This window comes from Trichomycterus rosablanca, chromosome 5, assembly GCF_030014385.1.
Source record: "Trichomycterus rosablanca isolate fTriRos1 chromosome 5, fTriRos1.hap1, whole genome shotgun sequence".
Classification (NCBI taxonomy): Eukaryota; Metazoa; Chordata; class Actinopteri; order Siluriformes; family Trichomycteridae; genus Trichomycterus; species Trichomycterus rosablanca.
Window position 1 is genome coordinate 41970247 of NC_085992.1, and position 18044 is coordinate 41988290.

Below are 18044 nucleotides of genomic sequence, written 5' to 3' on the forward strand. Positions count from 1 at the left end.
TCACAAATGCACCTACCACCCTCATCTCCTCGGACAGACACACACTCAGACACACACACACACATCCAAACAATTAACGGTGTTGCAACCAGATTTACTAATAACCAATAACTTCTCTTTTCCTGTCTCCCTCACCTCTTTCTCCTCTACCATGATCACTTGTTTTTCTCGTTTCTGTATTTGTTACCTTCCCTCATAATGGGACGGCCTAATATATACAAAATAATGCTCTTAATAATAAAGTACTATAAAGGTCCCCCAAAGAGGTTGGGTGGTGGTGGGCAAAAAAAAAATAATTTCTTTGTAACTTTGCCAGGTAACAAATAACAGTATGGTTTGTAGAAGTTTTGTTTACATTGCATTTGACAAAATGGCCCAACCTGGGTTTTGTATAACTGGTATTTGCTGGTACTAGTGGAGCATTAAGATGTTCTATCACTGTAAATAAGGTGTTATTTACAGAAGATATTCCTCTACCATACTTTACAGCTGGCACAAGCAAATCATAATGGCTAAATGGCACACCTAGTTGTGGGGCGGAGCACATTAATATGGGTCTGAGGAGTGTAGCATGTTCGCTGGGTATATTTCCTTTTATACAACAGTTAGTTCCGAGCTTACAATCTGATTAGTTGAGAAGCGTTCTAACCGTGCTGATATTCGTGATAACAGCACGGTCTTTTCACACCATAACTGTATTACTCCGCTGATGCGTTGCCATTAACGACAAGCTTCATGCACACAAACGCGCACAACACAGACCTTTTTCCCGATCGCGTTTTAAATCCGTTATCTGATATACAATCTAGCGCACTGTGTAGGGAACATAAATCAATTGTCTAATATATTGTCTAGAGCACCATGTAGTGAACATGAATGCGTTATCTGATATACAATCTAGTGCACTGTGTAGGGAACATAACCAATTGTCTAATTCACAATCTAGATAACACACGACCTCAAGTGTTCTATTGCTTTTATACAACAGTTAGTTCCGACCTTACAATCTGATTGGTTGAGAAGCGTTCTAACCGTGCTGATATTCGTGATAACAGCACGGCCTTTTCACACCATAACTGTATTACTTCGCTGACGCGTTTCCATTAACGACAAGCTTCATGCACACAAACGCGCACGCAGGCGACACAGACTTTTTTCCCTGATCGCGTTTTAAATCCGTTATCTGATATACAATCTAGCGCACTGTGTAGGGAACATAAATCAATGGTCTAATTCACCTACTAGTGCACTATGTAGGGAACATAAATCCGTGATCTGATACACAATCTAGTGCACTATGTAGGGAACATTAATGTGTTTGTAACGCGAACAGTTAGCAGCTCATAAAAGTTCTGTTATCACCCATATACTTTGGTGTGTGCGAGAGGTTTTTTATTTCTTTTTTCCCTTCAGAGGTTCTTGCCTTTTTCTTCTTGTTGTTCGTACCTCCCTGAAATGAGTTTTTGCAACTTGGGATGTCTGCTTTGTAGTGTTAAACTTTATATTCGTTATGGAACTACTTTTTGGCGGAGGGTATTGTCAATATTAAAGCATATTTATTATGAAATTCAGGGCTTCTTTGATTTATTTTCTTTCTTTATTTTGTAAAAACTTGTATAAAAGCAATAGAAGACTCGAGATCGTGTGTTATCGCGAATAACATCACGGCTGTGATTTGCTTAACTAACGTGCAGAATGTGGATTGGTTGCTACAAATTACCTTTAGGTGTGAGTAAATGAGTAAAAAAGATGGAAAAAATGCAACTAAATAATTAGTATATTTAGTTTCACTGAACTGTACATATGTACAGTATATATTTCTCTTTTGTATCGTCTGCCTATAAGACTCGGTTTCCCACGTTCAAAATAAAAGACCACAAGTGCCTCGTAATTTGCGTGCACTAAAAACTAACAGCCTAAATATTTGTGAAAGTCCGATCTTTTACCAGTAAACAATAGAATTATAAAACGCGTGTATTTGTAATATATTTTAATTTAAATAAAAATAATGCAGATCAATTATGTAATGTGTTTTTGTGTAGTAGTGTCCTGCTTCACTGCGCCCTAACACGCAGGGCGACGCAGCCGCACTACAGCAGCGTCAGCTAAACAAACCAACCCGACTTCACTGAGCGCTACAGAGCTACAGAGCTAGTTCTGTCATCTGGGTTACTTGCAGCTCTGTAGCGTTTAGTTTATACAGACGTGTGTATTTACCTCAAACCAAGAAAACTAAAGGAGTCTGGCTGCGAGGACAATCATTTAATAGAGGAGACGGGTGAAATGGCCACGGTAACGGTGGCTGAAACTGAACCGACACCTTCCGACGGTGCTAACGCTTTCACTGAGCCTCACGCTTCGGGCTGGACTGAGTCTCAGCTCCGAAAGTACTCTTTCCAAACCAGACAGATACCTCGACTGTCCCATACAGACCCCCGAGCTGAGCTGCTTATCAACAACGAGGTACTGTTGTCTCGGTATATGTAAAAATGCAGTAGGAGACCTGGGAGCTTATGTAGAGCGATTACTGTTGCCTATTGGCTACACTTGGCTCACTAGGCGACACAATACTGTTTGCGTCCCGTACTCCGTACTACCCTACTGTATAGTATAGTACTCCACCAATTGTGTCTTTACTAGTATGTTTTTACCTACTGTTTAGTATGTACTGTGCATTTTGGGGCGCAGCTATTTGTTTGAACGACCTGTATACGAGCCAGCTTCTTGTAATCACTTTTGTTTACTTGTTTACTTTAATAAGTAATGTTGATAATAAGTACACATAATAACGTGCAGCTTGAGTATAACTTACTTATTATTAACATTGCAACAATAGATCTTTCAACTGATTGTGTAATTTGTAATTAGTTTACTACTACTAACTCAGGAACGTGCCATTGTTTTCTTCTAAACATTTTTGTTTATTTGCTTGAATTTTATTTTGGAAATACTTAATAAACAAAACAGTTGCAGTTGTTATCGGTTGAAGCTTTTTAACAGATTTTATCCTGAGAAATATCTGAGAGTAGGTTCAATGTGTCAAGTATACTTTATATATGTATTTAAATAATAACGCACACATTTCTTTACAACATAAAATTTTTGTTGCTTTTTAAATGTATAAATCTGTTTTTAAATTGCAATTCATAAACTATTCTGTGGGGAAAACAGTATTAATCGACTCTTGACAGTTCACAGCAAGTTAAATCTGATTCCGAATCGACTCTAAAGGTCTTTTGAATCGAACAGCCCTAGTTAAAGGGCGCCAGGCTGAGCTGAACGTTGATGCAGTCACGTAGCACTGTTCTCAGTTACACACACACACACACACACTCACACACTCACACCACGTTTACTACTTTCAGTTCTACTTTCACTATGTAATATGCAGGTAGCTTTAAGCAACAATAATGCAAACATCTATGTTTCTATTTCCACAGACTTTATAAAAAAAACTGATCTTAAAATAAGATAAAAATACATTATTTACTTTCTTTGGCACAGTAAAGCAAAGGTAAATATGGCCTATGTCTAAACGAAACATTAATGCATAAATAATTACATTCATAAATGCATAATATGAATATCATAGATATGAATTGGACATTGGGGGAAAGGGGGTAGGACAAATCTATCTGGGTTTTTTTGCCATTCTAAAATATTCCTGCCATATCAACAACTGATGGGACTGAACACTGACAGAGTCTAACATTCTGCAAAGTTGGGGTGGGTTGGTGGTTTCAGCTGGTCCCAAATTTGGGTAAAATAAAGAAGATTGTGTTCGGAAGGGTATCTGATGTAAAACTGTGCCAGTAAAGACAAACCTACTGGAAGATCATAAATACTGAAAGATCACATTTTCTAATTTTCATATGAAATGGGACAAAACAATTTTCAAATATTCTATATTAATGCAGGGGGAACAGTTTTACACACCTTGCTGTGTTTTTTATAAACCACTGACAGTATTTTTCCACCACAATGCAACAAAAAAGTCCAAAATATCATTAATTTGTTATGATCCTCCACTTTGATTTATACACTTTATTCATAAACATTTATATACATATGCTTATGACTGGCCATTTTTTATCACCTAGACAGCAGTGCCAGCCAGCTGTCAGCTTCTGGCCAGGGAAAGGTTTACGGCATTGCTAACAGCAAACTCATGACCTTTGAAAGATACGGTGAATACTTTTCTGTGGTGCCACTCAGGAGTCACTGTCACAAAAGCATTGCCTTTTTTAACTAAATACTAAAACATAGTGTATCATAATTAGATTAAAAATGGGAAAAATAGACTGCTGCACTTCTACTTACTTGCAAATCATAGATGTTGTAAGTGGTATTTCACACAGTCCATGCATGTTCCTGAACTAAATTCTTTTTTCTCCTCCCATAGGAACCTGTGGTGTTAACAGATACCAACTTAGTATACCCAGCACTCAAGTGGGACATAAATTACTTGCAAGAGAACATTGGGAATGGGGACTTTTCAGTGTATGTTGCAGGAAATCACAAGTTTTTATATTATGATGAAAAGAAAATGTCAAACTTTGAGAACTTTGTGCCAAAGTCACGACGAATAGAGATGAAGTTTTCAGAGTTTGTTGAGAAGATGCGCCAAACAGAACAGTCAGATGGAAGAGAAAGGTAAGATGTAATAACATCATCCATCTATAAAAGAAATGTTGATGTGGTCACTGTAATCCAAATATAATACAATATAAAATATTAATATACAAAATCTTTAAAACTCTAACACATAATAAAGTGACCAGTTTATAAAAAAGCACTATGATCCACAGCTAAATGCTATAACAGCAGGTGTGTAAAGTTTGGAAAGTGTTTAGGTGCATGAAATCCAATCCAGGAAATTAAGCTACTGCAGGTCATGACTAAGCGGTTACTCAGCCAGCTAACAGGCAAAACACTGTGCTTTCCATAAACTGATTTTTACGTCTGCTTCAGCATGCAGTCCCTCTTTAGAATTTAATATAAGGGTTTCATTCTTTTTTGTTTTAAAAAGATCTTTTCTACTGTATGTTATGTGTACTTTTAAATTAACTTATTCAGTAAGTGCAAGATATAGTTTTATACAAACCTCTTTTCAGACAAGTTGGGGTGTTTTGTAAAGTGCAGTAAACAGAAGAATGTGTGATTTGTTCACTCTCATAAATCTTTTTTTAACTGATAAAAGTGAAAAGAAAAGATTTGAAATGCTTTTACTAATCACGCTTACTGTATTAAAAAAAAAAATTACATTTAGAATTTGATGCCTGCAGCGGACTCCAAAAAGGTTGTGACAGAGGCAAAATAACAGTGAAAAATTTATAGAATATTTAAGTTACAGCATTCCACAATAAGCAGGTTTATTGGTAACAGGTGAGGGAATCATGATTGGGTATAAAAGGAGGATCCATCACAGGACCAGTTTTTTAATGTGTGTGTATGTTAATTTGATGTAAACATGTCTGATCACCTGTCTGTAATTTATTTTTTTGGTGGCTTTAACCTACCAGTAGTGTAAATAAAAAGTTTACTTACTGTATAATGCAGAGGTTTGTTTTAGTAGTTTGGGGTTTATTTGGAAGTATTGATTAAAAAGTGCATGCAGTAGATAAAAAAAAAATCAAATATTGTGGCAGTAACACATAATAAAAAATAAAAAAAAAATGAACAATGAAGCGATTAACCAGAAGTGAGTACAATTAAAAAAATACTGAATTCTGAATTCAGCTATATAATGAGTGGCTGATCAGTGTTCAGCAAAATTAGGGAATAACTAAAACATGAATTCATTTAATAGTGTATGTAGATTGGATGTTAGTATTGTGCAATTAGGATTGGCTTTGGAAGATTAGCCAGTGTCAAAATATCCTGCACTGTGGTTATTTTCTTAACCAAGCACAGAATCTGTACTATCAAAAAACCCCACACTATTTAGTGTATTTAGCTTATTAGTTTATTTTTGGAGTGGAAAACACTATGGAATCTAATCTGAGAAGTCTTCACTTGATTTTTTATGTACTATAATAAGTAAAACACAGTTTCATCCTCTGAGACTTTTACTTAATGACATTGTTTGATTTTTAGGGTGTACCTGCAGCAAACCCTGAATGACACAGTTGGACGAAAAATTGTTGTGGATTTTCTGGGCTTCAACTGGAACTGGATCAACAAACAGCAAACCAAACGAAATTGGGGACAGTTAACATCAAACCTGCTACTTATAGGCATGGAAGGTGCGCACTCCGTTTATATAAATATAAATATGTGTTTATTTATTAACTTGTATTTTAGTTCTGTTTTGTTATTCTTTTAAAAGGCAATGTGACACCAGCACATTATGATGAGCAGCAGAATTTCTTTGCACAGATCAAAGGTTACAAACGGTGTATCCTCTTTCCTCCTGATCAGTTTGAGTGTCTCTACCCCTACCCTGTTCATCATCCATGTGACAGGCAAAGCCAGGTATTACATGTAGAAAAATTTAGATTTAAATGTCAAGTCTGCTGTAAGATGCTGATATTTTTGCTGGTTTCTTTTTATAGTGTCAGAGTTTTGTTTTTTGTTTCTATTAGTTTCATTTGTCTATTAATTACTTTGTAGAAAAATAAGTGGTGTGGCTGCTACATAAATCCACAATCCCTGATTGTGTTTTTAAATGTGTATAAAAACTCTTGCACATTTACAACAATGTTACATATTTATCCCGTTGTAGGTTGATTTTGAAAATCCAGATTTTGAAAAGTTTCCAAAATTTAAAAATGTCGTTGGATACGAGGCTGTTGTCGGACCAGGTGATGTGCTGTACATCCCAATGTACTGGTAAGAGTTATTTGTAGATAGGTACATGTTTTGCTTTTGGTTTACTGTTTTATTCAGTAATGTGTTATTAATATACACCGATCAACCATAACATTAAAACCACCTCCTTGTTTATATACTCACTGTCCATTTTATCAGCTCCACTTACCAGATAAAAGCACTTTGTAGTTCTACAATTACTGACTGTAGTCCATCTGTTTCTCAGCATACTTTGTTAGCCCCCCTCTATGGCGTCAAAATAGGGCCAAAAGTATTGAGAACCAAAAAGCAGATATTGAGAACCAAAAAGGAGATATTGAGAACCAAAAAGCAGATATTGAGAACCTAAAGAGCAGATTTTGTGTTCATTTTGTATTTTACATCTATGAATAGTCTGTTTTACGCTTTTGACTGCGCTGTTTCTCAGTCACGTTTCTCTCGGTCTCGCTTTCAGTATAAAAAGTTTCTCGCTTACGCTGTTTTCTGTGCTGCTCTCAGTTTCGCTTCTCTCACTTTTTCTCTCGAGTCAAAATTTTTCTCAAGTTAGAGTTTTGGCCCCGTTTTGACGGGTGGGCGGGACCTCGTCACTCATTGGCTGCTGGAGACAAGCCCTGCCGGAACACTTTTTTGACGGACGGGCGGGATCTTGTCACTCATTGGCTGCTAGAGATAAGCACCGCTCACCGAGTACCTCCGACAGACATCATTCGTCTCCTTAATCCGGCAGCCTGAAATAGTTCCAACTCCTCTGAAGGAGATTAAATGTTGTCTGAATTTTCATTTAGCAAGCAGAAGTCAGGAAAGGGTTTTTACAACTTTGTGATCTTGCAAACTTACAACTGCACTCTAAAAATGCTTATTTGGCAACCCATTGCTGTAATTATCGGACAGAACACACGCTGGGTTATTTAAACCCAACTTGTTTGGTTCTGTACTGTAATCATTGTGCTGGTTTGTTTCAACAACCCAACTATAAGGATCTTTTTTACCCCATGCTGGGTTAATTTCACCATGAATGTTGTTTACTCCAATGCATTGTTTACTGATATGTAAATAATAATACTAATACTGCTACTGTTGCTGCTTCTAATAATAATAATAATAACAACAACAACAACAATAATAATAGTCAGCACAAAGATGTTTTTTATTATTTTGAATAAATAAACAAATATTAAGTACAACAATGTATATGGATACACCAAAAAAAAACTTCATTTGAAAAAGAAATCAGACAGATGAATATATTATTTACACTTATTTAAGTTACATGTGTTTCTTTGATTACAGCCTACAGATTATTTGTTGATGTTTGGATAAGAAACGATGCTCTAAACGGGAATAGATTCTTCTGTTCATATTGCTGCAAATACTGCACTATGTTGGCTCCACACTGTTAATAAAGGAGTAAAAGGAGATATTAATAAACTAATTATGGTTAAAACATTGGAAATAAATAATAATTAACAAACGTTCCTTGAGATAAAGTCTTATATCCGCTGTAGTTAGCAGTAAGTAAGCTAAAGCTAAGTAATTAAACTAAACATGGCTTAGTAATATTTCAAACAAACTTTTTATACTAAAAGGGAGACCGAGAGAAACGTGACTGAGAAACAGCGCAGTCAAAAGCGTAAAACAGACTATTCATAAATGTAAAATACAAAATGAACACAAAATCTGCTCTTTAGGTTCTCAATATCTGCTTTTTGGTTCTCAATACTTTTGGCCCTATTTTGACGCCATAGAGGGGGGCTGTTCTTCAATGGTCAGGACCCCCACAGGACCACCACAGAGCAAATATTATTTAGGTGGTGGATCATTCTTAGCACTGCAGTGACTATGACGTGGTGGTGTGTTAGTGTGTGTTGTGCTGGTGTGAGTGGATCAGACACAGCAGTGCTGCTGGAGTTTTTAAATACCGTGTCCACTCACTGTCCACTCTATTAGACACTCCTACCTAGTTGGTCCACCTTGTAGATGTAAAGTCAGAGACGATCGCTCATCTATTGCTGCTGTTTGAGTTGGTCATCTTTAAGATCTTCATCAGTCGTCACAGGACGCTGCCCATGGGGCGCTGTTGACTGGATATTTTTGGTTGGTGGACTATTCTCATTCCAGCAGTGACAGTGAGGTGTTTAAAAACTCCCATCAGCATTTTTGTGTCTGATCCACTCATACCAGCACAACACACAATAACACACCACCACCATGTCAGTGTCACTGCAGTGCTGAGAATGATCCACCGCCCAAATAATACCTGCTCTGTAATGGTCCTGGGAGAGTCCTGACCATTGAATAACAGCATGAAAGGAGGCTAACAAAAGTATGTAAAGAAACAGATGGACTACAGTCAGTAATTGTAGAACTACACAGTGCTTCTATATGGTAAATGGAGCTGATAAAATGGTTTTAATGTTATGGTTGAGTGTACAGTTTAGAAGGCATTGGCATGAGGGCTGAATCACTTGCATTAATCAATGACCAATTTTGACAGTGTATGATTTTGACAGATTTTTAACCTACATTGCACGTAATTTTACAAATTAATAATGTGCAGATGGCTATTTTTTCTGCCAGGTCCTCAAGCTTTCCCAAAATGCCATTCCCATTATTTTTCCTTCTCTGTATTTTGTGAATATCAAGATAGATTATAAATTTTCTGTATTTTAAATGAGCTAAAGACCAATTTCTGTTGCCTAACTATAACTATACTGAGCTTTGCCATTACAACATATCTATCAAGAGTTATGACATGGTAAACAATACTATAAATTCTATGCTTTAATCTGCAGTCACACCAAGTTATACCATATTTATGTAACTATAAAATAATTAATTAAAAAGAGGAGACATGGTCTGCAGTCAGTCAGGAGGTTAATTGTACCTGTGGTGTACTTCTTTAGTTCTGGTAGGTCAGAGTGCAGTGCAATTTGTGGGTTTTACTCCACTTACAAATGCCTCCCTTCTCCCACACTGATTTTATGCTTTCCTTAGTTTATGTGGTGATGCATTGTTGTTGTTGTTTTTTTAACTTCTGTGTGTTTTGCTACTTCTAGGTATTTAGTTAGTATGGTAGATTTCTAACAGTATGGTAGATTTCTAACAGGTTCCAAGTATACAAAATTCCTTAGATATTAGCGTTAATACCTTCACATGTCTAAATGCATCTATAAAGCTTGCAAAGACAGGATTCTCAATTTGTAAATGATCCTCTGTTAAAACATTCACTACCATAATACAGCCCTCTAAATTCATTTAAAAAATCTGTTTATTTACAGACTACTAAATTATTTTCCCCAACCACATATATTTACTTGTTAGATATTAGCTGTGCAGTTAATGAATATTAAATTTAAGTTTGTTATGGTGAGGATTGTTTTCATGTTGTTCATTTATGTATCTTTTTAATAATGCAGGTGGCATCACATTGAGTCCCTGTTAAATGGAGGAACAACAATCACAGTCAACTTCTGGTACAAGGTATGTAATTGCAGGCTGATTTTGTAACTGGGTCCTAGAAGCTTTGTGATTTTAATTAGTCAGGAGAAGGTGACATTATTTTGGGTGGGAGAAAGAAAATTATGGGGTGGTATTTAGGGCTTAGAAAATAATGCCAGTCCAACACAAACTTCTAAATGCATCAAAAGCCCCTTTCACATTTAAAATTTGTACTTTTACAAATCCAATTCCAAAAAAAGTTAAGACACTGCAGTTAATTAAAGGAGCTGCAGGAATTTCTATCAAGTATTAGTTCTGTACTACACCTGACAGCAATCTCCTACATTATTTATATCTGGGTGGCAAGAAAAACATCCAAGCCTGGCTGCATATTGTTAAAACCTAAATCAAGTCTGCCAAAAGCATGTGAGAAAATGTGTTATGGTCTTATGAGACCAAGGTTGAACTTTCTGGCCATAATTTCCAAAGGTATGTTCGTCGCAAAAACAATACTGCACGTCACCAAAAGAACATACCCAAAGTGAAGCATGGTGGTGGCAGCATTATGCTTTGGGCTGTCTTTCTAAAGCTAGAACTGGGGCTGGGGAAGGTGGAGGGAATTATGAACAGTTCTGAATATCAGTCAATTTTGACATATAACTCTTAAGCCTTCTAAAAAAAGGTCTGGTGGTGCTGGACCCACTGTGTCCCTGATTAGATCAATGAAGCTTGATAAATAAAAGAGGATTGAGGATGTTATTAAATGAGCTGTAGAAATACCTCCAGATAATATATAGCCCATATGAATTGACATGTTAAAAGATGTAATGTGGAAAATGCAAACCTTATCAAAGATTTAATTATTATAGACAAGGTCTAATGATACTCAACATATATGTCCAAAAAACTCTCCATCTGAACAGATGACTAACTTCTTTCTCACTGCTCTCTAATGTTAAATGTAAATTACTCATTTGGTCATTACCTAGTAACTGATCAACTTTTAATTCATTTATTTACACATAGCTGACAGTTATATTACGTCTTAATATGGGAAATTATCATGTCAGTTTTATTTCTGTGGTGTTTTTCAACCTCTCTGGTAAATTGCTGATTGCTGGTCGGTAAACGTGCACACAGTTACAACAGCCTACCTGCTATAATATTCATATCAGACACATTAGATGTGCTTCTTCCAGTGTGCCCCACAATATCTACTGCAGTGTCCTTACAAGATCCTTAGTTTTCTGGTAAGCTGTCCTGACAGGTTCTGCATGGATGCGCACATTGTTACTTTAAAAGCTTTTGAGCCTCAGTTCTATAATACATGTGATATAAATTCTTAATCTGCATTTGGTGATCTTGTATAACGAGTAAAATGTCACTGAATTGTTTTTCAGGGTGCACCCACTCCAAAGAGGATAGAGTATCCACTGAAAGCTCATCAGAAGGTGGCCATTATGAGAAACATTGAAAAGATGTTAGGAGAGGCCTTGGGGGACCCACATGAGGTAAAAAAAAAAAAGTAGAGCAGTCAGTCATAATGCTTTTCTATTTTAAAACACTACTGTGAGATTAGTACATAGGAGACATTTCCCGTTTTGACCTTAACCTAGATACAAATATATGTGGCCATTTTTTTTTTTCATTTAAGCAATAAAAAAAGTGCTTATGAGTGATGTGTGCCATGGCAATCTTGGAATGCCACCGATTTCTGCAAATGCCCATTTTCTTAAATGGAACATTTTTGGTAAAAATAAATGAATTGTTTGTTGAGTTATTCTGTTCAACTTCGTGGCATGGCCTCCTAGTTAGCCATTAGCACTTATGATCAACAGCTGGTGCCAAGTTTGTGTTTTTACCAATTAAGGTAGTTAAAGAGAAGAGATATTCTATGCCAAAGTCAGGAAGAAGTCACAAGCTGTTACCTTGTACTGAGAGAAATTTTTTTTGGTCAGATCCATGAACCACAAACAAACAGGCCAACAATGTATTATATGCTGCTGAGCATGTATGTCACTGTCCCCAGTAAGTGGGTTGAACATAGCCATGGGCTTAGAGTCTTCCCTCTCTGCAGCTGTATTGCTCCGCTGCTGCTCCGCACCTCACAGTGAATTTTAATCATCTCTGCTAGGCCACACTCTACTCCTGACACCAGTAAAACAATGGAGAATCTTTTACCCCGGAGATATCTGACAGGAACAACACCCTATAATCTGCTCATGAATAAGTCTTCTCTGAGACTTTTACTCAATGACATTGTTTGATTTTTAGGGTGTACCTGCAGCAAACCCTGAATGACAGCTAAACGAAAAAATTTTGGATTTTCTGAGCTTCAATTGGAACTGGATCAACAAACAGCAAACCAAACGAAATTTGGGACAGTTCACATCAAACCTGTTACTTGTAGACATGGAAGTGAAATTTTTTTTTAATGCATTTTCTCCCCATTTTCCTCTCGATTTAGCGCACTCAATTTGTCTTCCGCTGCTGAGGGATACCAGTTTGCATTCGAGGAGAGCACGCAGCTGCACACGCCTCTTCCGAAATGTGTACAGCCCTCCTCTTCTCGCCCCTGCATTCTACACAGGCGTCTCTTCCTTTAATCAGGGTCCTTACACAGCGTATGAAGACGCACCCACACATAGTCCGGCCCCCACCCTGAAGATACGGTGGCCAATTAGTATCTGCTGCAGGCTCTGCCAATTATGCCCACCAGATGGCGCCCAGCCGACCGGTGGCAACACCGAGTTTCGAACCGAAGAGCTGGTGTGCTAGCGGAATATCCCGCTGTGCCACCTGGGTGCCCAACACAGTGAATTTTAATAATCTTTGCTAGGCCACAGTCTACTCCTGACAACAGTAAAGCACGTCAATGAAGAATATTTTACCCCGGGAAATATCTGACCGGAACAACACCCTATAATCTGCTCACGAATAATCAATTTGCATCTTAATCCTGTTCATTTATAGGGCTGCTATATTTAGTAACACCTCTCAGTGCCCCCCAAATTTAAATAGTAGTTCCCAATACTGATAAACATTGACCTAAAAAGGGTCATTATTCATTTTGCAACACTTTAAATATTTTTGTTTTTTTTTACAGGTTGGTCCATTGCTGAACATGATGATCAAGGGCCGATATGAACAAGGTCCGAGTTAATCAACCGTTTACCTTCAATGCGTATTGGATAGTACTGAACTGTTTGAATGGAAATGTGTGCTTGTCTTTACATTCAGACTTGAATTAACAGTGCATGGCAGTGTTTTGGCTGCTTGTATTTAATTTTGCTTTGAATACTTCAAACAATTGTCTTATAAGTTTTAAATGTGTTCAAGGAAGGTACCACTAACAAGAATATAAAGTATTCAGTTCATCTGTTCAGTGATGAATTAGCTGTGTGTGTCCATATGAGGGACAATAAACATTCATAGCACATGTACATCTATCTAAACACCTGTTTCATTGTGTGTTGCATGTTGGGCCAATAGTGTAGAGTTTCCTTAGCCAAGATGACGGCCGTTGAGAGTGCTTCCATAAAGCCTAATTAGTATTGCTCATGAAATGAGATTTTTTATTGTATACTGTGCTTTTTGCATACAAGTTTTAACAAAACTTTGGAAATCAGTGCAGTTTTCTACTTTTACCCCCAATGTTGACTTGAAAAGTGTGTACAGTAATAAGGAGTGGTGATTAGCAACTATTGTATTACCCACAAAAGAAATGGGAATGATATAGTTAAACTTTTAAATGAAGTAAAAAAAAATGCAGTTTTTACTTTATTTTATGTTTATCTTGTCTAAATCTTCTTCATCTTGTCATATGTTTAAATGTGTAACCTGTATAATTGCTTCATTGTAACCCTATTGTACATATGGTGAAATGGTCAGGATGCTAATCGGGATGCTGGTTCCAAGTTGGGCCAAACATTTAATTTACAGCATTTACAATGACATTAACTCATTCTGTCTGACATCAATAAAGGTATTTTTAGAAGAGGCTAAACCCCATGAACTAAGTCCGTACTAAGTACTATTTTGCTTATCCACTTTAGTGGATGTTGTATGTGATATACCATAAAAATTTTCACAAACAAAACACATGTAAAGAAGGTAAAGAACGCCACTCAGGTGGCGCAGCGGTAAAAACACATGCTGGAACCAGAGCTGGGATCTCGAATACATCGTATCTTATGGGTGGGAAATAGCCGGATGAGGTCTCTCTCTCATGACTGATGCAATTAGGACCTCTGCTGGCTGGTTGATGGCGCCTGCACAGAGATGAGAAAAGAGTTCTCTCAGGGTGTGTCTCTCCGTACACAACGCTGAGCTGCACTGCACTCGTCAAAGTGTAGGTGATAAGATTCATACGGCATGCTGCCCATGTGTCTGAGGGGGCGTGGGTTAGCTTCGTTCTCCTCAATCAGAGCCAGGATCGGCATTGATGGAGAGGAAGCATGACGCTATCGAGCAACTGGACGCACTAAAAAGGGAGAAAAAGGGGAGAAAATGCATAAACAAAATTTAAAAAAAAAGAAAAGAAGGTAAAGAACTATTGGCCTGAGTTGAAAAATACAGAGCAGAAGTCACCCCAAAACAAATAGGCCTTTTCTTCTGTTTTAATGTTAAGCAGTTGTAAATATTATCAGTTAGTGACAGCAATCACACTGAGCACAGGTACATTAAATGAAAAATGGATATATAAGAGGAAAACCCACAGTGTTACACTAGACTTACATATTTGCCATGGGGAAATAACTTACGAAAGGCAGTTACAAGGCATTAAAAGAGACAGGACATTAACACAGGACATTTAAATATAGATCTAGTAAAAGCTTTGTACAGGTGGGATGCATGGCATGGAATTTATTGCCATTATTTAATTATTCAGGATTCTGCTATTCAAAATGGTGCTTTAGATTAGTAAGAGCATAATGACAAATGTTAACTGTTAACTTTGCTTATGCAAACATTTAGTAAATCAGGGTTGAAGTCTTTTATTTGCTGATTAAATATTTTAATCTGCCTGTTGGATATTCAATCAAGCAGTTTGTTGGCTTTTGTGTTGTGGATTTTTTTATGCAACTTCATTCCATTGACTAGCTCTTCAATCATGTATCACTGAAGTTCAAAAATGATAATCATAATATTTTATTTGATTGAAATAGTAAAATAATATTAAAACACATCCCACAATGGTTGTAAATACATGATTTGTGTTTGCAATGTGCCAGATGTATTCTCCTAATATGAAGTTGTTAGAATATTTGTTTTTTTCGTTAGTAATTTACAGTTGATGGTATTGATTTAGTTTTGCTAAAATAATTTCTATGTTTTTTTTTTAGACATGGATTTATAAGCAGAGAGATTAGCAGTATAGCACTTAATCTAACAGAATACTGGCTGCTCTACATTAAATATGGCACTTAAAACATTTGGACTAGTTTCTATACATGAAAAACACATAAAGCAGGACATTAATGCTATGTAAAATCAATGTCTGTAATTCTGATTGTAAATGTAGTGTTTATAAAGAAATGAAGCCAACATTTTTCATATACTGTACTTTTAAAGTGAATGGTAGTGGGCATGTCACTTGGTGACTTTAGAATAAAAGATGTCTACATGTTAATATAAAACTGAGAAATCTGTAAGCCATAACAGGACTTCATTAATACAGAAATCTTGACTGCTGTGTACAACGTATGTTTTCATTTAATGAAGATTTTTTTTACTTTCTGGTGTTTTTAATAGCTTCTCTCTGGGCAAGAAAATGTAAAAATTTTTCCTGATCAGGGTTGTGGTGGGTCTGGTTTCCCGGTGTTACTAATGCCTAGTTCACACTGCACGATTTTTGCCCTGATTTTTGCTCAGCGATTGGTCGGCGCTAGATTTGCCGGCTTGGGAGCAACTTGGCGTTCGCTCTGCGATCGAAACTCAGCTCTCAATCGCTGTGTGAACTACTCAACAACTCCATCCGAGTGGCAACCGAAGAGAGATATTCAACTTGTCGAATACCTAGATCTGAGTTGCCCGACTGGCAATGAGTGCTATGTCGAACAGTCAGTGAGAACGCAAGATACGGGGTGAGGGGAAACGCAGGGGAGGAGTTGTAAAAAGGTGGGACGGGCGTAATATAGTTTATATCAGAATACATCGATGCTGTATTTCTCTTTTCACAAGTTTGTTCACATTAAGGGTGGTTTTGCATTCACAAACACATCGTCCTTTAAATGCCCCACCCCAAGAGAGTTTGTTTGTTTATTAGGATTTTAAAGTCATATTTTACACTTTGGTTACATTCATGACGGGAACAGTAGTTACTCATTACACAAGATTAATCACTTCACAAGATTATATCAAACACAGTCGTGGACATTATTTTTTTAAATGCATTTTCTCCCTTTTTAGCGTGTCCAATTGCCCGATTGTGTCATGCTTCCTCTCCACCAATGCCGATCCTCGCTCTGATTGAGGAGAATGAAGCTAACCCACGCCCCCCGACACGTGGGTAGCATGCCGTATGCATCTTATCACCTACACTTTTGACGAGTGCAGTGCAGCTCAGCGTTGTGTACGGAGAGACACACCCTGAGAGCACTCTTTTCTCATCTCTGTGCAGGCGCCATCAATCAGCCAGCAGAGGTCTTAATTGCACCAGTCATGAGAGAGAGACCCCATCCGGCTTAGTCCTGCCCATCTGAACAACAGGCCAATCGTTGTTCATGTGGCCGCTCAGCCTTAGCCGGCAGGCAGAGCTGAGACTCGATACGATGTATTCGAGATCCCAGCTCTGGTTCCAGCGTGTGTTTTTACCGCTGTGCCACCTGAGCGGCGTGGACAATTTTTTAGTGTCTCCAATTCACCTCACTTGCATGTCTTTGGACTGTGGGAGGAAACCGGAGCACCCGAAGGAAACCCACGCGGACACAGGAAGAACATGCAAACTCCACACAGAAAGGACCCGGACCGCCCCTCCTGGGATCGAACCCAGGACCTTCTTGCTGTGAGGCGACAGTGCTACCCACTTAGTTACCGTGCCGCCCCCCAATAGAATGATGTAAAAATTATAAATAAACATCTTCCACTGAATAGGTTTTGCATAATGTTAGGATTCATTTGGTGTTTCCATTAGTTGTTAATATGACCAACCCCAGTTAGATTTGTTCCCCCAATGTTTAATTCATGGCTACAGTAATAAAACTAGTAACTTGTGAGATTGGCTGCAAAGTGGCACAACAGAAAAGCAGAGGTTGCTAGTTTAAGTTCATGGTTAGATCATTTACAGTGCTGAAACATGTATAACCCTGCTGTTTGGAACTGAGGTGTTTTGACGAAGGCATTCAGCCTCCTACAAGAGCACTGATCTGCACAATAACAGAACAGGAAAAGCTAAGGACAGTGGTAAAATACTGTGAGATTGGAATTACCTCATATATGCTTTGTGGGCAGCACAAAGCAAAGCACAGGTGTTTCCTCCCACAGTCCAAAGACATGCAAGTGAGGTGAATTGGAGATACAAAATTGTCCATGACTTTGTTTGATATAAACTTGTGAAATGATGAATCTTGTGTAACGAGTAACTACCGTTCCTGTCATGAATGTAACCAAAGTGTAAAACATGGCGTTAAAATCCTAATAAACAACCATATATGCTTTGTAGTGGAATATGAATAACCAACAATCAACTATTGCTTATGGTCTATACCCTCCTCGGCATCACATTTATGGCATTTAGCAGAAGCTTTTATCCAAAGCAACACAAGAGAATACATTTAAAGAAGTTGCCAACAGTG

General features: G+C 37.5%; 1 protein-coding gene across 1 annotated transcript; it reads left to right on the top strand.

Moving 5' to 3' along the window:
* Nucleotides 1-2123: 2123 nt before the first annotated feature.
* On the top strand, nt 2124-14254 carry hif1an (hypoxia inducible factor 1 subunit alpha inhibitor). The gene is made up of 8 exons (XM_062996185.1): nt 2124-2463; nt 4403-4653; nt 6097-6245; nt 6329-6474; nt 6725-6831; nt 10227-10290; nt 11649-11759; nt 13355-14254. The coding sequence occupies exons 1-8, from the start codon at nt 2284-2286 to the stop codon at nt 13409-13411; spliced, it is 1065 nt and encodes a 354-aa protein (XP_062852255.1). The 5' UTR covers nt 2124-2283; the 3' UTR covers nt 13412-14254.
* The last annotated feature ends 3790 nt before the right edge of the window (nt 14255-18044 follow it).

What these genes read in the sequence shown, in the direction of transcription:
- hif1an (XM_062996185.1), top strand. Translation starts at nt 2,284, where the DNA reads ATGGCCACGGTAACGGTGGCTGAAACTGAACCGACACCTTCCGACGGT. An exon ending in CAGTCAGATGGAAGAGAAAG is followed by an intron (nt 4,654 to 6,096) that starts GTAAGATGTAAT and finishes TTTGATTTTTAG; the next exon opens with GGTGTACCTGCAGCAAACCC. An exon ending in CAGTCAACTTCTGGTACAAG is followed by an intron (nt 10,291 to 11,648) that starts GTATGTAATTGC and finishes ATTGTTTTTCAG; the next exon opens with GGTGCACCCACTCCAAAGAG.